This window comes from Rhinolophus sinicus, linkage group LG06 (genome assembly GCF_036562045.2).
Source record: "Rhinolophus sinicus isolate RSC01 linkage group LG06, ASM3656204v1, whole genome shotgun sequence".
In the NCBI taxonomy this organism is placed as follows: domain Eukaryota; kingdom Metazoa; phylum Chordata; class Mammalia; order Chiroptera; family Rhinolophidae; genus Rhinolophus; species Rhinolophus sinicus.
Window position 1 is genome coordinate 25,141,421 of NC_133756.1, and position 20,164 is coordinate 25,161,584.

Below are 20,164 nucleotides of genomic sequence, written 5' to 3' on the forward strand. Positions count from 1 at the left end.
CAGAGCCACAGAGATTGAGAGATAAACAGGCACCATCTAATTCCACTCTTTCATTTGACAGATGGGGAAAGAGGGGTCTAGAGAAAAGTGGCAATAACGCTGTAAAACAGACATGATTGTCTCCACTTTACAGGTGAGTACACTGAGGCTTGAAAGCTAAGTAACACACTCATGGTTCCATAGCTATTAATTGGCATGGCCAGAATCATCCAGGTCTGTCTGACTCTAAAGGCAAAAGCTGTTAACACTACACCCAACCAGTTCAAATGTGATTCTCTCCAAGGCTCCACGGAAGCTGGGATCACAGGCTGTGTTAACAAAAGCCCCCAACTCCAGCACTTCCTGAAGCCTAACATGAAAGAGCGGGGAGAGGGTCTAAGGGCTTCTCTGACTGGCTGCAGGATTTCCCACCAATTCTGACAGGCAGCAAACTTAACGATAGAAAACATTGCAAAATGGACCATTCAAGGGGCTGACATTTCCATGTAATATCACAAAAAAACAGCCCTGGCAAAGAGCACTGCCCTTACTTTTTGGCTCTTAGCTTCAGAGGTTGTTTCAGGGCAAGATAACCTTAGAGGTGAAGAGCCCTGTATTTGTATGTGGTACATGTGAGTTGTGCATGTTGAATGCATGTAAGTCCGCGAGGGTTCCTAAGAGTGTAGGGTGTGTGCATGAGGGAGTGTGTCTCCTAATGTGCTCAAGAGATGAAGGATTAAGAAGGCTCTTCTTCCTCCCCGTCTCTTCCTTTCCTCTCTCCCTTTCTTCCTTTCTCCCTCCTTCTTTTTCTTCTTTCCAGGAATACAAAGGCACTGCAATTTTTCCTCCCTCAGAGAGATGCAAATAAACATTCAATCAAAATCTGCTCCGCATCCATGCCCCCTGCAGAGACTTGCTGTAATCATAGCTGGTAAGGAGGTAATTCAGTGGGGGTGGGGGGGTGGGCACGGTGAGAGGAGCATCTCGCCCCTTAAAGCAGATCTGAAGAAAGGCAGCTCGCCTTCAGGTGAAATTGAAATCAGGGTCAAGGGCTTATATTCCTTAAGTTTATTCTGCAGGTTTGTTTTGTTTTTGTGTTCGTAGTGCAGGATAATGAAAAGCACATAAAATGATGCTGGAGTTATAAAGACCAGTTTTCAGATACCCTTTCTGCGTCTTCCTGGATGTAGACCTTTTACTGCAGACCTTCTTAGATTTCGGTTGGTTGGTCTATTTTAAAAGGAAAGCAGGGTAATCACAAGGTATCTCATTGGGTTACTGAGAGAATCGAATATTACAGTGTGTGCTCCACACGGCGCCTGGCACACAGAAGGCACCAGAAACCTGTCAGTGCCTTTACCTTTGGGGCAGCTGTGGAGCACACACTGCATGGCGTAGGTTTCAAAATTATCCCGTGTTTTTCTCTTGGAAGAAAATGAAGGAATACAGAAAACTGAGCACATATGCACTCCTGTAAGCACCTTTACCAAACAGTGAGATTACATTTGTAAAATTGCTTCCAGGCCTGGGTAAAATATAGGAATGGAACAGGAAACTAAACTGAATATCTTTGCTAAGTTATCCTTTCTAAGAGCGAAGCAAACACAAAAACAAGAAAATCAAGAATGAAGGGAAGTGCTATTCACGAATAAATAAAATCCACATTGAATGTTTCTATAGGTGGGGGCCCACCTTTTAGTTCTGCATCCTAGGTAACAGGAAGCCCAGAGGCCTCCAGACTTGGAAAGGATTGGGGGGAAGAAACAAGACAAAACAACTTAAAAGTTTTTTCCAATTCCTAATCATGTTTCTTAAATAAGTCAAAATCAAAACGTCCTTTTTCCAAACAGCTTATGCTCCTCTGAGCTATGTCTGACCTCTCGGTGCCTTCTCGCTCTGTCCTCCCATCAAAGCAGTCGAAAGCAGGAAGTGCCTTGGCACACCAACCTCATTCAAGGGAAGAGGAAAGGCAGGGGGACCATATTTAACTGACAAAGAGAAACAGATCAGCCGCTATCTGTGCAGCAGCTGGCAGGGAACGGGATATCACCTGCACTGCCCCAGCATCTACAGGAAGTCAGAGCAGACATGGCCATGGGAAGGGCAACATGGGGATTCAGATCGTGGCTCCACTACCAGTTGAAAGACCTCCAACATGCGGCGTAGCCTCTCTGGGCCTTGGTCTCTGCATCCAAGCAATGGGGATGAGGATTTTGATACTTCCCTGTTAGTACAAGGTCACGTGTGCTCATGGACGCAGTACTTTGTAAAACATAAAATCACTCTATGTAGTCATATGATGGTGAGTTTTCAAGCTCTTCCATCAATAGACTAGAGGACCAGCATGGGGAACATTGCAAAAAACTTGACCAGGCGGCTTAAGTTTGAGCAATAGTCCTGGTATCTATGTAAATTCTGGCAGTTCACTTGCATTCTCTTGAGCCTTACTAAGTAATCCTTTCCCACAATAGAAATAATATTACTTATGACATAAGGTTCCTGTAAGGAGCAACCGAGTTTAATGGATTTTCAGAAAACAGTCCTTGTTCCCATAAAATGTTATACAAAGTGTCTTTTTTCACTTTATAATTTCAAAATGGGTACACAATGCTTACCAAGCAACTACAGTAATTATTTTTATTTGAAAAATAAGAAAATCCTGGAGACTAAAACAACTTCTGCGGAGGCAGTGGCGGAGTTCAGAATAGAACTCAAATTTTCTAGCTGAGCCCTTTTTCAAGGATTTCATAGTACACCTGTCCCAAACCCCCCGGGGGGGCTTTATGCACAGAAGGGATTTAAGCTGGGGCTGGGCTCCATTGGAATAAGAGGGCAGGTACTTACCACCAAATACAGCATAGTGTACATGGAGAAGGAGGCGTGGCCAGAGAAGAAGGACTTCCTGCAAGAGTAAGAGAGGGCCGTGAGAGGGCCATATTCACATCCCTGCTACACAATTGTCTGCCTGCCTTCCCTCCCTAGACTGACCTAGAGAACAGCACCGTCTTGGTTTTACATCCCAGGTGGTGCTTTGGACAGACCGCCTGTAACCTGAGGCATCGTCAAGAACACATGGACAAGCAACTGAATGAATGAATGAATGAATGAATGGTCGTACCAATGCTATGTCATATTGTTTACGTATGTGTCTAGCTCAGTCATGTGACTTCCTCAAGCATAAGCACTATGCCATAGCGACCCATCTAACCCGGAGCACAGCACCGGGCCTGGCGCCTCGGAGGTGCTTAGTTAAGTGCTCACTGAACTCTCTGTCTCAAAGGGGTGCACAGCGGCCACGGGAGGAGGCGTCTCACCTGGCTTCCTGGACTTTGCTGTCATCACCTCTGCACTTATAGTTCTGAACGTAGCCCTCAGAGCAGTTGATCAGGCTGAAATCAGGATTGCAGACACTCAAGAAATGAGGACGCAGGCGTCCAATGGAGACTTTAGCAATGTCTGTGAAGGACTGGCTGATGGCACAGCCAAAGAGGAAGCAACCCACTTGCTTATAGAGGGCTGCCACGTAGGGATTCTGAATCGTTGACCGGGACTTCTCCTTCAGGTAGTAGATCCGGTAGAATTCCCCTGTGATGATCTGAAAGGAAACCAATGGGGGAATTAAGCAGTATCAAGATGCATCAACAAAACTGATGCTGTAAAGTGTATTTAAGGACAAAAGAGAATGTTCAGTCTACAGCTGTAAGTTGTAATCTAGAAAATCCCAATGTTCTATTTATCAAGTACACAGACACAAATATGTTTGGGAGGAAAGATCAAAGTGCTAACTTGGTCATTATTTGCTTTTTTCAAAAAAGTCCTACATAGCTATATAATACCTTTGTAACAAGAAAAACATAAAACCAAACATATTTATATATAAATATACACGTATTTTTTAATGTAAGAAAGAGACAAATAAGAACTTAGCTATAGAAAAAAAAATTGATTAAAAATCAAGACAGGGTTAAGGGTGGCCAGGATATCAGAGGATCTGAGGAATCTGGGATTTGGAGGAAAGACTCACTAACGATCTAACTCTACAAAGGGCCTAAGCCTTGTGTCAGCATCGAGCCACAGTGAGGGTTTCTACAGGGGAGGGTGAATATCCCAAGACCAAGTCCTGGGTTTGAATCTAGGCTCTGCCACCTACCTGATGTCCTTCAGCAATAACTTAACCTCTCCAGGCTTAAGTTTCCTTCTCCATGAAAGGAGGCTACACACCTTTCCAGAGTTGTTGGCTTAAATATGATAACATGGATGGGAAACGAGCTGGGTCATAGAAAGTGATTCTTTCATCTCCCGTTTCAGAAGTATGGTATGATGAAAAGAACACTGCACTACAAACCAAGGCACGGTTAGTACAATGCCCTTCAGAGTTGGTGAATTTCCTCAAGTCTGCCTGCATTGTTCCTTCAATTCTGAAGGAGGGCGAGTGAGTCTTGATTTTCATACCCTTCTTCCACCCCACTGTATCTACTCCTTGACACTGAGGGGACATTTATCACCACTAAAAAAAAAATAATAATAAAAGAGAGCTATCAATTATTGAATACCTACTGCATACCAGGCATTGCTTTTATATACTTCCTTTGTGAAATCCTCACAAAAACCATGATAGATATTGTTGAGGCTGGGGGGTGGGGGAACTTCTCCTGAGGGGGGAAGCACTTCAACGGAAACGACCTGGTTTTACGTTAAGGATGGGAGGCCAGTCCATACCCTGTAAGACAATTGCCTATGATGCCTTCGCAGCAGAGGACCAACGCTGCTTTGGTGATGCACAACCACACAGCCTGCTGCCCTTGTCTTAACTCCACAGCACAGCCATGACCACTTCCTCCTGTTGCACCACAGTCCAGGGACGCCAATGTTCAACTCATCACTCACCACAAAGTCCCTTTCACACTTCCTCACAGGGCGGGATGATGAGCCACACTTGCCCTTTCAGGGAGCAGAGAGCAAGTTCACAACCACAAGGGAAGCAATCGACTGACACATCCGGGCACTCCTTTTCTAAGTCTCCTGCTATTCTTCACTGCGAGGGAAGGCGTCAAGGCATGGGGTGTGATCCAAGTCCTCAGGGGCTCCAAAGTCTGGGGAGAGGATGGCCATGTAGAAGGGAAATGCCAGCTGGGCCGCGAGGCCAGCAGGTACAGTAGTGAGAACAGCTACTTCTGCTAACATTTATACAGTGATTCTGTGTTTATAAAAGCTTGCTACTTCTAAGTACTAGACTTTGGTTTCCCAGGTCACTTTGCGTATGATTCTCTATTAGAGAGAGAAAGAGCCAAGTCCTGACTTAGCTATTCCCCGGCTGAGCAGAACTATTACCTGATCCGATGGAGGTGCTCAGAGACTATTAGTTGAATGAATGAATTAATGAAAGGGAGCAGGACAGTAGTTCTCACAGCTGCCTTATGGCAAAATTAGAAATATCCTCTAAACATTACGAAGAGACCTTTGATAACATGTTGCAAAGATTAAAATCTGAGAAGCACAGCAAGTCAGAAATGAAAGGGTCCATTATATACAGAACAAACTGAGGTCCAAATTAACTCACATCTAAAGATTAGACCCAGGTGTTCCAACTCCCCACCCAGCATTCTTTCCTACCATTCATTCTAATTCCCCTTTTGAACCTGTTTACACTTTTACCCTATGTAACCTTCCAGGCTAACAAGTTCCAGATGTTTATTACCACCATCGTGTTCTCTCTTATTTTTTATTTATAAGTCATACTCACATGATTTTAGGTGCAGAGGGAAAAAAAAAAACACCACTAAACTCGGAGTCAAGGGGCCAGGGTTCGAAGGTACTCATTGAATGAATATGGGTTAAGTTAGGGTCTCCATTTGCAAAATGAGGACTCTCGATTCCGTGATTTACTACCTCATACTTGCAATAGCATTTATTCTCAACTCTGCTGTGCTACACCTCCACCACTAGCCCCCCAGCCCTGCAAAGGTAACAAGCAGGAGCAGAGGAAGGGTGCTTCCCCGGAGATAACACAGGCAAAGAGCGGAACCGGGGCCGCATGCACAACCCCCACCCTTGGACTGCTCCTGAGTTCCTCAAACCATACCATGGCCACAGATTAAGAAATTTTCTGAATTGGCTCGGCTTGAGTGTGATTTCCTGTTTAATGCTGTGAAAGAACACGCAAGTTTCCACTACAAATTAGCATCTTTTACATGAATCTACTGATTAATCTCAAGTGAGTCATCTCTCTGCTTCAGTCAGCATAGAGAGAAAGGGTTTGATTACAACTCAAGGGTTCCTTTCACTTCTAACATCCCTTCATCCTAAAACTTCGGCTTTCCATGCCACAGTCTTGCAAACAGTAAACTTCTAATTAAAATGCTTCCTTGTTGCTCATGGGAAGGTAAAGAGGTAAAAAGAACATTTGAGGGCACCTCAAATCCTCATAACAATGCTAATCATAGCAGCAATTGTTCACCTATCTTTCACACTTTATAGTTTCACTTAATCTTCAACTGTGGAGAAGATATACCCATTCTACAGATGGCGATACCAAGGCTCTGAGAGATAGCAACTTATTTGAAGGATTTGAGGCTACAGAGCAGAACCCAGCTATTCTGACTCTCAAGTTCAAAGACCCAGACCCATGCCAGACTACAGTGAGATAACTTTATTATGTCTATTGTTATTAAAAACAGTTTCCACTATAGCATAGCAATTGTATATTTTCAAGGACTGGGCCAGGCTGAAGTCATTTAGCAGACGCATGACTCCAGGACCACATGGCTTCTGGGCCAGCCTGACAGATCTTGGAGTTAATGAGCAACAAATTATGTATTTTCTCTATCCCCTTGTACAGAAGGGTCGGGGAGTCGACAACACAGCCATAAATCATCATTATGAACCAGCCGGACTTGGCTTCTTGTAATCCTAACCTTTAAAAGACCGTTTAATGAAATTCGGGCTGTGAATGACGGCCTGCATACCTCACCTCTGCAGAAGAGGCGAAGGCTTAAATTGTTCTCTGACACATTACACACCTAACTCTGGAGTCCCAGATTTACTGCTTTCGGACTTTATTCATTACTCACAATGTTTTTATTCCTGGGTAATAAAATAAGCTCTTCCCTCCCCCTCCCTCTCTCCTACAAAGGCTCTGTCCCCACCCCCAGACTCCTGCCCCTGGAGCCCTCATTTCTGCTTCAGTCAGCAAGATGGTGATATGTAAATTTCACTGCTGAGAAAAATGCCTTCAATGTTGATCCCTTTCTGAAACAGCAAGCAACAGATTCTGGGGGGTGGGGGTAGGGGGGAGGGGCATGGCAGGCTGCCAGGTGAGCAGAGAACTCTCCCCTACCTGCCTTTTAAAGCACTTGGCACAGAATCTGGAAACTAATAAACTGGGAAAGCATTGCAATTAAGCTATGAGGGGACAGAAAGGGATCAGTCCTTGCCTGAGAACGGCTGCAGTTTGGGGGGAGGTTGTCTCAAACTCTAAGACAGCCACCCTTCCTGTCTTTTTTGGTGAAAAAGAGCTCAACAGCCCACAGATTCACAAATATTGAACTGTTCTGGAGAGGAAATCTGGAGAAATATTGGGATAGACTTTTTGGAAAGGAGAGCTTAGGGTGGTAAAAGAAGTACTGACTTTGGAGCCAGAAAATCTTTGGTCTGAATCCCATCTCTTACCTTAGGCAAGTGACTTCACCTCTCTGGGTTTAGGTCTCCTCATCTATGAAAGACGACTGATAATATCTACCTGGCAGGATTGCTAGGGGATTCAAGAAAGTGGTATGTCAGATGCCCAGGACCTAACAGAGGAGCCCTCCAAAAGTTAATTTTCTTCTTCCATTGGAGAAGGGGAAACAAAAAAATTAACAAATACTTGTAGAAAATATCTTTTCCAAGATACCCCCAAGAGCTCCTTGGAAGAGAACTTCCAAGTTCAAGTTTGGAAGTACTACCCCCTCCAGGGTAGAACCAGAAAACGTGTGTATGGATGACATTGGCTTTGACCTTTTAATCTAGTATGTCTTTTTCAGGGGAACAAAGTGGAAGGGAAATCTAAACCCAATGCAGAAAGAGCAATTCTACTGTATCTTTGGTGTTATTTTTTAACATTCCACTCTATTTTTAAATTATCTGAAGAAAAGTAAAATTTTTGCATGTAGTATCTCAATAATCTCTCCTTTTAAAGACCAGGAACTCATCTTCCCCTGCTGAATTTGAAGGACCAGCTTCCCTATACTCTGATCTGCTTGAATAATATTTGCATAGCACTTTACAGCTTTCAAAACCTTCTCACATCTACTGTGTTATTTGCTTGTCACCAACAGACTATGAATTACTAAGTTATTATCGACACTTTATAAGTGAGTAAGGTGAAGGCAGAGAGGTCAGTGAATCACCCGGGGTCAGAAATAAGGCAGTGGCAGGACTGTCACTGTAACCTGGACTTCTTCATTCTGGTTCTTGTGCTCTGACAGCATCAAGCTGGCTTTCTCTTAGAAGTCCTAGCAGGCAGCAGGGTCTGTGTCTCCAGTGAGATGGACAGTTACAGAGCACCTGGTAAGATCACGTAATCTTGTCAGACACCTGCCCATCTAAGTCCCTTCCAGCCACAGAGCACCAAGTTATTCTTTCACATCTCAGTTATGGGGATTAATGAACTTCTTTCAGTCCAGAAGAGTTTCACTCAACAAACATTTGAGGATTGAGAACAATGAAGGAAGAAATCGTTCTCAGTTTATTTCTCAGTCCCAAGGGAAAGGAAACATGTAAAGTTACCTAGGTCCTGCTTCTAAGGATAGAGACACAAGTGAAGCTATATTTTCTCTGAAGCTTAACGCTCCATCTACTGCAATAAAATGCAGCATCTTTAGTGATTACAAATCATTGATGAAAAATTTAATTTTTGATTCTTCTCTCACTTGGTTGTCTTCAGCCTCATAGCAAGACATCAGTGCCTCACAGACTGTAAAAGGCAATGAGAACATAGATCTGTTCAAGGTCACCCGTAGAGTTTCTGGGTAAGTCAAAACTCCAATATCTAGGATATGGACAGCAAAAAGGCCACATAGAGGCCACAGAAGCTATTCATGGTTGAAATGAGCAGCAGCTGCCCTATGCCCACCATCTTCATAAAGAAGACATTCTCTTCCCAAAACTCAGGGACTCAAACCCATAGTTCTCCTAGATGACCACCTTAGCCCGTCCGTGAAAGAATCTCCTGGCTGTTCTTTCTGTAGCATTGCCTACAACCCATCTCTTACTCCTTTTGACATTGAATTTCCTAAGCTTCCTTAATATAGCACCATGGTCCTTTTCTTCCTATTCTCAAACACCTTTTTCTTCCAGTGCCTCCACTTCCGGGTTCTACCAGATAAAGGTGGGTCTTCCCTAGGGTTGTATTCTTGCCTGTCTGCTGTGATCTCAGCTGCTTCAATAGTTTCAATTATTACTTCTGTGAAGATGACCTCCAAAAGGGTATCTCTTGCTCTCTCTAGGCTCAGTTTATACCTTACCCCTATCAGCCCTATTCCAATCTTCAGTCATATCTCCCAACTGATTATCAAATTGATGTTATTAGCATGTCAACCTATCCATTCCACTCAGTCCAACTTCTGCCCCAAACCTCACTTTTCTTGCCTCCATTTCTGCTCACGGTACCACCAAACATACAACTTCAAAGACATGAAATTGTAGGCTCCTCCCTCTCCCTTATCCTACTGTCAGTAAAATTCTCTTCATCCTACTTTTGCAAGGCATCTCACACAGCCATCTTTTTTCCCCTCTTTTCTCCTTGCATTGCTGTCACTGTGGTTCCGGCCTCATCTGTACCTTGGTTAGAAAATTGACCAAGCTAGCTTCAAATACAATCATCCAACTCTAGCCAGTTAATTGGAGGAATTCCCCAGCACTCAAGGAATTTCACAACATAGCTATATAATCCTTTCCTACCTTAGCTTTGTCTATTACCTTATTCTCCACTCCCCCAGCCGAGATCCAAAAACACTATTGTTCAGGCTCTACTATTGTTGAAGCAATCTCCTCTGCCTGAAAGGTCAGGTTCTCTGATGAGAGTCCTAAATCATCTTTCAAAGTAGAGCTCACCTGCCAACTAGTGTACTAGGTTAAAGTTTTGGCTCTTTTACTTGTGGGTCTTGCACAACTGAGCTTGAGAACTCTGTTTCCTTCTGTATATAAAGGAGGATGTTGACAGTACCAACAGCTCAAGGGCTGTTGTGATAATTAAATGGGTAAAAGTGCTCAATGAACGGTGATGATGATGATGAAGTCTTCGCCAAATGACAATAACCTTCAATGATCTTCCTCTGAACTCCTATAGCACTGTGTTTATCCCTCAGGCCATCTATAGCATGTGGCCTGTTTTGTACTGTAGCTCTCACCTCTCTGGGGCCCACCACCCCGCACAGCCCTGACTCTCTTCTTATTCTCCGACCAATTCTTTAGTTTCCTTAAGGGTCTCTAATAGTCTAATAGTGTAGTCAGTCTACTACATGACCTGCTTCCCCATCAGACCATAAGCTCCAAGGGCATTATCTACGTCTTATAGCTTCTAGGCCAAGGTGCCTATCACATGCCTGCTTGTTGTAGGGGAGGTCTCACCATGTATCGACCTACACAGCAGGTTATCACCTTCGGCACAAACCACTTCATACAAAACCCTGTGATACACCATCCATCTTCCGTGGTCACCTGCCCAGTGGTCTAGATGGTTTTTCTTCCTTCATACACTGAGCTCCAAGCCCGGGAACTAAAAGCTTTGATAGGTCACTAAATAAAGACCACTCTGCACAGCACCTAGCACAGAGTGCACCTTCAGTTCAAACACTGGGCTTTGAAGCCAGACAGACCTGGGTTTTAATTCCTGCTCCCCCACCCACCAAGCAGAGTAACCTCACACTAGTCACGTCACCCTCGTAAGCCTCCCTCATTGTAAATAGGGTAAATAATACCTATCTCATGTAGCTGTTGAAGAGGATTTAAGATAAGGCATTTTGGTTTCCGGCCCATTAGGTAGCTCACAAATGTTATCCGACTCTCTACCCCATCCTCTAACACTCACTGACTCACACCAACAGATTTTGTCAGCCTCCTAAGCATTATCACTTAAAATGGAGAATATCGTCACCTTCGTATTAGATACATTTTTCAAAGTCATTAACCCCTCAGAGCTCTACGTAACTTAGGAAGAATTACTACAGCTCTCACTCTTCCAGGGCATGAGTGGAGGTGGTTGGGAAAGGGAACAGACTACAGTAAATCTTTATCTCAATGCCTGTGTTTGTTAAATTGCAAATAGATGCCCCCTCCCACCACGCCTCTAGGGATAAGAAGGTCTCAGAAGAACTCTCTAGCCTTCTGATCAGGAGATGACACAGTTGGAGGATTAATGTGGCCCCACTCTCTGTTGGTGGTCTTGGTAATTGCACAGATGTAGTGGACTGTAAACTGGGGGTAGGGGTCTCCCACTAAGGCACCACTGGGCCAGTGTGACTTCACTTTTTTTAGAGTTGAAAACTTGACTAACCTTTAATGAGGAGGCAATCTTGGGGAACCTTGTTTTCTTGGCAGTGCTTTCTCAGATAAAGGGAGATGGGGGATGGGGAGGAAGTAATGAAGTCCAGATGTAGGCAAACTGAAGCCTGATCCTGAATAAACAAATCTTGGAGGTATCAAGCTCTTCTTCTTGTCTCTCCAGCAAGCAATTTTCATGTGGTACAGAGCACATTCCAGTGGGCAGCATGGACCACATTTAAAAGTTTAGGGAAGCAAATTGGACACTTTTCCCTGCTCCATACATCCTCTGACATCTTTTGGCCTAGTAATGCTTTTGATTGTATGCTCAAAACGGATGGCCTCCTCTGTGATTTTTACAAATATATATTGAGCACCAAAGACTATGCCTTGTACTATGTCTAGCAATACAAAATCAAATCAAACCGGTCCCTACCCTGATGCAGCTAACAGGGTAAGCAGGAAGGAGACAAGTAAACAGACACGACACTTCAGCACAGTAACTGCAAACACAGAGGTGGGTCCAGGGATCTCTGAGACCTTTGGAAGGTGGGGGAGGAGGGAGCCAAGGAATGCTTGCTGAAGAAGGAGACGTCTGCTTGTTTATGTAGTACCTACCATGTGCAAGAGGAAAAGGCCTGGTCTCTGCCTTCCAGGCACCTATTATCTAGCTGGGAAGACAAGACCGGACACAAATCACATTACAAGGCAATGTGCATTGAGGTGTTATTTGTCTGCTTGAGATGGGACAGCTTCTGGCAGTTTAGTGATGAGAGCCAACATGCAGCTATTTGGACTGAGGTTCACCCCTAGCACCTGCTACACCATGGGGGTTTGAATAATTGTGGAAGGTAGGCTGGCTTTAGAAGGCAGCCATGGTGTCATTACAAAAAAAAAGTCTTGGCCTCAGAATCAGAGGACTCCTGGTCTAGCCCTGCCCTAATTAGCTTTGAGAACGTCACTTACTATCCTTGAGCCCCCGTTACCTTAGCTGCCCCATGCGCACATCCTCTGATATCTTCCCTCCTGTCAGGTGCAAATGAGGCAATGCACACATAAAGACCACTTTGTAAACTGCACGACAGTGCAGAAATGAAAAGGAAGATTCTCACTAAGGACACACATGCTTTCATTTGATTTGACTCCCAAAACAAGCCTATGGAGTTGGTGAACTATTGTCACTTGTTTACAGAAAAGGAAGGTATCCCTCTTTTCCAAGGGAGTCAGTGGCTTTGCCTTAGGTTGAAGGGCAAGTAACAGAAAGAGTAAGCACAGAATTTGGGACATGAACCTATTAGGTTAGGTGATGCCAAAATCTGAGCTTTTTCTCTGGTTGGAATCGTTACAGAGGATTAGATTCAATGGGATCTGAGAGGAAAAGCAGCATTTTTATGGCTGGAGGGAGAAGGGGATTCACCCATGACTCACCCAGGTATCAACTCCTAGATATGAAGAATCCATATAAACCCCTTTCAGGGCTTGACCAAGGCAAGCACTGATCCCATGTTTATTTAAAAAGAATACTGAGCATTTTTTCCATATTAAAATCTTTGCCCATAATACTCTTCACAGCACAGTGCAAGGCAAAACGCAAGGAGGCTAGATAGGAGATGATATTTTACTATTTGCTCCTAATCTCATTGCAGCTAGAGTCATTAAGCCTTTACAAGGCAGGGATAGAAACCATTGCTTTGTGGATTTGGAAGGAATTCCTATTATGCTACAATTCCAGAATCTGAGATACATCTGAAAAAGAGGTCAACATGACTAGGTTTTTCCCTATCTCCTGCCATAGAAAGGTGTCTGCTTTCTCTATAACTTCTGATGATTTGCATGGCTAAAACTCCACCACCGGCATTCCATTACTTTGTTGTGGGGACGTTCAAACAGAAGCAAGGGTATCCAATCAGTCCAGGCTTCTCTTGTTTTAAACAAACCTGACATTCAGCACAGAAGGCCTTAGCAGGATGATTACATTTCCAGCTTGGAGTCCCCATCTACCAGCCCTGACTGTCACTCATGCCCTCTGACCAGGAGCAGATTCTGGATGGAGCCAGCCGGGCTCTATGACGTCATAATGGGAAAGTGGGAAGTGTGTTGTTGTTGTTGAATTTAAGCTCTATTGCTTTTCCAGAAATGAATCAACTAAAGTGAATGATTCATTCTTCCTCTGAGGTCTTTGACTTTTGTCCATGAGGACTCTGGGACTTATAGGCAGGTAAACGGGCAAGCAGGCCTCCTGCCTCTAGCTGAAATGAAAGGGCAGCTGGGTCAGGAGGTAAAGGTCCTCTTGCAAAGCGCACCAGAGCGACAGTCATGAGACCTGGGTTCTATATTGTTCATTAACTGCAAGGAAGGAGCAGGAAATATGAGTCCAAAGACTGGAGTTCCTTTGCTGATTCTATTTTTATCAGATACAGAGTCTTGGCTAAGTGAATTCACCATGTTTTGAATCTGGGTACTCAGTATAAAAATAGTTAACATTTACTGAGTGTATGGTAGGGGCCAGGCACTGAGTTACTTTACATATATTAGCTCATTTAATTCTGAAAACCTTAATAAGTAGACATATCTCCATTTAACAGATGAGCCCACTGAGTCTCAGTGAGCTTCATTAACTTGCTACACGCTCCATAGCGGAGGATCTCAGATATGAACCCAAGTTTATGCCTTTAACCACACCCTAAACTGAGAACCATAAGAATACCTAGCACTTGGGGTTCCCGTGGGGGAAAATGCTTGAACATGGTCCACAGGTTTCTAGGGCACTCGGCAGCACCTGACAAAAGATCATTATTGTGGTATCTGCTTGCCTGATCTTTCTCAGAACTATAGGAAAAGTACTACGCAAACCTACGTTGCTCACCGTGTATGGCTGGGGAAGCAGTGCTGTTCCTCATGCTCTAACCAAGACCACAACACGTGACTATTTCAAGGAAACCTGGGAGGTCAGGGAGCATTTTAATTAAAACATCAACATGACATGAGCAGATAGGCACGCCATGATTAAAATCTTTAAGCAGATTTTTTGTAGAAATGCTAGCATTTGTCAGGCGGAAGGGGCAGGTTATGGCAAACAGCAGGGAAAGAGCTGATGCCCAGGAGTTTTGCTTGAGGAAGGAGGCACTAACAGCAGCATGGGTCTTACAGAATCTACTTTAGTGCCCTCTGTTCATCTAGCCCACAGCACAAAGTGTGTTCCCATGCACGACAGCATTTGACTCTTACAGCAATCCTCAGGAGTGAATTCAAACACCACTCTCATTTTACAGACGAGGAAAATGAGGGCTAGAGAAACTAGTGATTCACCTAATTCATACAGTCAGTACGTGCCCAGGTCTCTGAAGAGTGTCTTTCGCTGCTGTGCTGTGTGTGGGAGCAGCCCATGAGGCCAGCCAGTGACACAGAGAGTGGAGAGCATACACCATCCTGGGGTGTGTCTTTATCTTAACCACTTAGTCGGTTTCTTAAAAGCATTTAATGAACTGATCCTCCAACTGTCAAAAACACCTGTTCAAACCTTAAGTACAGGGTACTGTGCAATTATTTACCTTCTATTACAAACATCTTTTCTAGGCAAAGCCATTCTTCCTGGAGAACTCAACCCCACACTGTCAAATTGGAGAAAATAGTAAAATCAGATTTTATATTTCGGTTTTTGAACACAAAGATCTTTAGTCCACCTTTGAGAAACTACTACAGTTGCCAAATGGACTGTTTTTCTTTTGAATGTTGAAAAGAATTCTACTAGCCTCCTTCCCCCACCTCCCCAATTTCAAACTGTTGATGGTGTGCCTGGTTTGCAATGTTATTAAAAAACAAAGACAGGTCTCAAAGTTTACAACCAACGCCTAGAGTGGGGAAGTCAAAAGAAACTTCATGAAACAGGTTTCATGTACCATCAATAGGTTATATCTGATCCAGAGTAGGCAAGATTTAGCTAACTGCCTATCCCCCTGAGCAGTGCATTTGGAGAACCCAACCTCTATTCCGAAATCAAGTCTGCAAGATGGAAACAGGGCTTTGAAATAAGCCAGGCATAGGTTTGAACCCCAACTTTTATGAGCTGTAGACTTTGAGCATATCGTTTAACCCCCTTGAGCTTCTGATTTTCCACTTGTATAATGGGAATGATACCACTTATTTCACAAGTAATGATCTCAATATTAACTTCCCTCCTTCTTGAATTGCTTGCTAATACAGGCCAAAGATAAGCTTCCAGGTGGAGGCTGATACATGGATGACGCAAGGGCCTGTGAGGGAGAATTTATGATCTTCGTGGACATGATGCCTGCGCCTTTCTCCACATGACTGGGGTTTAGGAGCAAAGGACAAACTTAGACAATACTGGAGGTGTGGAATGGACAGATGTGAAAAATGTATGACTCACAAATTATAAGACCGGATTACCATCACATACTCCCGCCCACCCCTGTCCTAAATGGACACATCTAAAATAGGGCAGTGACCTTCCAAGTAGAGCCCAGGTAGGCCAAACCCCAATTTCCATGGGCTCAAGGTAAGTGTGGAGCTTGTTCAAGCCCACGGCACATTTTTGCATCTTCCATGAGGATTTCATCCTCTAAAGGAAGATAAAGGAAGACCTGGATGTAAGTCTGGACTTTACACCTACATATGAGTAACCTGCTTAGCAGTTAAGAGTTTGCAAAGTATGTCACTATTCCTGATCTCTTACTCCTCACTGCAATGCTATGAAGCAAGATGGGCATCCTTGGTTTTAGAGACGTATAGCTCATCAGTGGAGGGCCAGGTCTAGAACAGAGGTCTCTGCATCCCAAGTCCCATTTTATTTTCACTTTGACACCACAGCCACTGGATGAGAGAACTAAACATTATACCAGAGAATGCTAGTGGCGTTATCACTGTCATAGCAGCACAGTGATGGTATGGAAAGAACCCAGAAAATGCCTGTGATATCTGACAAGGCACGTCCCCCCTCCTCTGGGGCTCAGGGCTCAGACTCTGGGGTAAGGGACAAGTAGGTTTAAAGCCCAACGCTACCTCTTATTAACCAAGTGACCTTGGGCAAAATTACTTTTACTCTGTGGACCTCAGTTTCTTAAAGATAAGAACACTATCTAGCTTCAGTGGACTGTTGTGAGGGTGAAGCATGCACAGTATTTTAGGAGGGTGCTTAGCATACTCTTAGTATACACTAAGTCCTCATGATAGCATCTGTGACTTTAAGGGAAACAACGGATAAGGAAGCCAATTTTACCATAGGCTAATTGATAGAAACAAGAGTTAAGTTCCTGTGGCAGCTCGATGTTATAACAAAAAGACATTGAACCAAACGATGTTATTTGACGGCCTGCTCTGTGTGTATGTGTGTCTCTTTAGTATTTTAAAATACCTTTAGTAACAGTATTAACTTCGTGAAGTAACGCTAACTAGCAAAATTCTAATTGATCTAACCAGTCTCTGCTGGCTCAGATATTTTCTAATATGACAGAGGGGACATCAGACAGGTTGAGCATGATGGTCTGGGCACTTACCGCAAGGATGGCGATGACAATGCCCACGGCACACAGCACAGCATCATTTATTGTCTCGCCAGTTTTCAGAGGATACTTGATGTTTTCATCATTGCAGTAAAACCCTCGGTGGTAAGGCTTGATGGTGCTTGTCTCAATGATCAGGAAGGGCAGGCCCGCTGGTCAAGATGGAACCATTGCAAATACCATGGGTGGGGGGGGGGGGAAGAGAAGAGGAAAACATCAATGCAAGGAGCTTAAGAATGACCTAAAACTAAGACCACCCCAAACAACAAGGACAGTGATATTAATTCCTTGTGTTTGTGGTGAGCTACAGCCTAATGAGAGCTTTCACACTCCACACATCCTCTTTCCTCCTTTCATCACCCTCCAGAAGTGTAGCATAATCCTCGTCTTGGCCAAGAGCACAGAAGGAGGCAATGGAAGAGCCAGGACAGGAGCATTTCCACTGCCCTATAACATCCTGTTAAAAATTAAAGTCTAATTTGTAATAATTACTAGCACAGCCCCAAATCTAATGATATCTCATTATGCCTTCGAGTACATTCTTCTCTTAAGTCTTAACCATTTCCCTTTGAGAAGTTCATCCTAAGGCTCCATCCTCTGCGTTGCATGGAGTAGTGAAGGCCTTGGAGTCAGGTCACCTGATTTTGAATCCCAGGTCCACCACTTCCTATCAGTGTGACCTCTGGTTCTCACGCCATCTTCCTGAACCTCAGCTTCCCCGTATATTAAGGAAGTAGTGGTGGTGACTAAAGGAGAACGAAGCACATAAAAGACTAGCACAGTGCCTGGCACATAGTAGCTGCTCAATGAATGCCATTTCCTGTCTTTGTCTTTTACTGTTCAAAGAGTCCTGGAGAAGACTGAGCAGAGTTGAGCTGGGCCCTGATGCCTGCAGACCTGGAGCAGAGCCCAAGGGCATGTGAGAGTAACAAGCTGCTCATGCAGCTGCTGCTGGTTTAATCAGTAGCCAGCTCAGACTATTCTCTTAAAGGTCATGGTAAATGGATTCCATCACCTGCCAGGAAAAAGTCCCTCATAACCCTAAAGTAAAAAGTGAAAGCCGCCAGTATCTCTTGCTTGAACAATGCAAAGGACTCCCACTCAGTTTTCTGGCCTTCACTGCCTCTTACACATATCCACCACTTTACTTCCTGACCACGAGCATGTCATTAAAAAGCCTCTTCGATGGTTTCCCATTGCACAGGACAAGATAAAGTATGACCTACAGAGTTCCCCATGACCTGAACGAACCTCTCCTCTCTAGACTCAGGGTCTGCTGTCCCCCATTGACCCATCCTACAAGAAAACCGTACAGAGATATCCTATCTTGGTTTAGACTCTTCTCTTAGACTGGAAGACTTGTTTCTACCCTACCACCCAAGCCCCAATGCCACCTCACAAAGTAAACAGGTGAGCCACTGAATGTTAGGATTAGGGAAGACCATGAAAAACATCTGGTTAACGGCAACATCCACCCCTGGTGTGCACCTACATTGTGTGAAGTACTTTACAGCCATTTTTGCACTGAATCTTCCAATAATCCTGAGAGGTCATTGTAAAGCATTATTTAAGCATGAATATCACTCATCTTTAAGCGGAAAAAACAGAGACTCAGGGAGACTATTGAGCTCACTCAGTTTCTTAGTCCATCCCAGAATGCCTAAATCCCTAATTTAACTTTGCAAATTGGTTTCATCCAAATGTGAATTTCACTAGCTGAAAAATCCCAAGATAACCAGTTGTGGGGGAAAAAAAATTCCAGTTTCATGTTCTTCAAAAAGAATTAAATGCACGTCACGTTGCTGGAAGGCTCACACCATCTCTTTAAAAAAAAAAAAAAGTACCATGAATGCCACAATTTTTCAATTACTCTGGTCCAGACCTGCAGTGATAAAAATGCTCACTTTCAAAAAAGTGTATTTATGTATCACTGTGCATACACACATGGATTTATTTGATTTTATTCTTTGGATTTATTTGAACTCTCCGGCTATTTATTTGGTGACCCCTAACTGCTTCCTGCTAGGACAACAATTTACTTTATCAAATTCATACTGGTGCTTTGAAAAAAAGAACAGCCACACACCACACAGCATTGTGCCTGACCTTCTCAAAGTAAACACAGAGGGGCCCTGGAAGGCAGTAACCATCAGCTCTTGAAACTGCATTTCTGCAACGGAGAAAAGGGGGCAAGGGAGGGGTGGTGGATAAACCGTCTGGCTTAGAAGCAGCAAGAGCAGTGAGTTGATCTTTTCGGGGTGGGGGCTGGGAGAGAAAAGATATCATGTGGGCCTGAACCATCTTCATTCCACTGCCTAAATATTTTGAAATGTGGCCAAGTTGGCTATGAAAAGTAGCTGAGAAGCCAGCGGTATGATATTAATAGTCCGCTTTTAAGTTCCACACATCGTGATAAAATCGTTTAGCGCTTGGTGTCCGAGCCCAGCCGCAGTCTCTGTGGTGCCTAGGAGCCAAAGCGTTGCTAATAAACTTAGGTAGGAAACAGACCCCGAGTTCCTTAAATTTATGCTACACTCTCAGGCCCCCAGCTCCTATGTTTTAATAGCATTCACATGATAGGCCTGTAAAACATGTTTCTACGGACAGTAAAACACATATAAAAGAGCTGTGGCGTTAGATAAATTGGGTTAATGACCTCAACTCTGCTCCCTTTCTCCTTGAGCAAATTATTTCACATCTCCAAAAGCCCCGTCTCATTTGTGCAAAGGGAAGAAGGAAATCTCGCTTTCAGATTGCTGGGGCGATGTGATAAGTTAATGTATTAAATCATTCATCGATTCAACAAATATTTGAGTTTTTACTATGTACATACTAAGTATAAGAAATACAAAGATAACATAAGCCCTGTCCCCAGGGAGCTTACGATCTAATAGGGGAAGACACCTAGACTCCATTAAAATCAGTACAGGATGTTGCTTAGTTGGAAGGTACCAGGCAACATTAGTAACAGCACAGTCTGGCACACGCTATGTACACTCAATAAATGTGAAAAAGGAAGAAGGGCGAAAAAGTCCCACAGAGAAGCTTAGGAAAGAAAATTTGTCTGGTCAGTTCCTTTGACCTCAACCTGGGAGCAACACAAATCCTTTTCCTTCCTTCCGTGATCAAGGCTTGGGGAAGGT

The 20,164-nt window shown here is 43.9% G+C and overlaps 1 protein-coding gene across 1 annotated transcript in view; it reads right to left on the reverse strand.

Moving 5' to 3' along the window:
• Nucleotides 1-20,164, reverse strand: part of PLPP3 (phospholipid phosphatase 3) — an 80,193-nt gene that overhangs the window by 21,636 nt on the left and 38,393 nt on the right. Inside the window, exons 2-4 of the mRNA XM_019742528.2 lie at nucleotides 17,016-17,173; nucleotides 3,294-3,574; nucleotides 2,824-2,881 (exon numbers count right to left, since the gene is read on the reverse strand). Of these exons, the coding sequence (XP_019598087.1) occupies nucleotides 2,824-2,881; nucleotides 3,294-3,574; nucleotides 17,016-17,173 (497 nt within the window). The remainder of the gene's footprint in view (nucleotides 1-2,823; nucleotides 2,882-3,293; nucleotides 3,575-17,015; nucleotides 17,174-20,164) is intronic.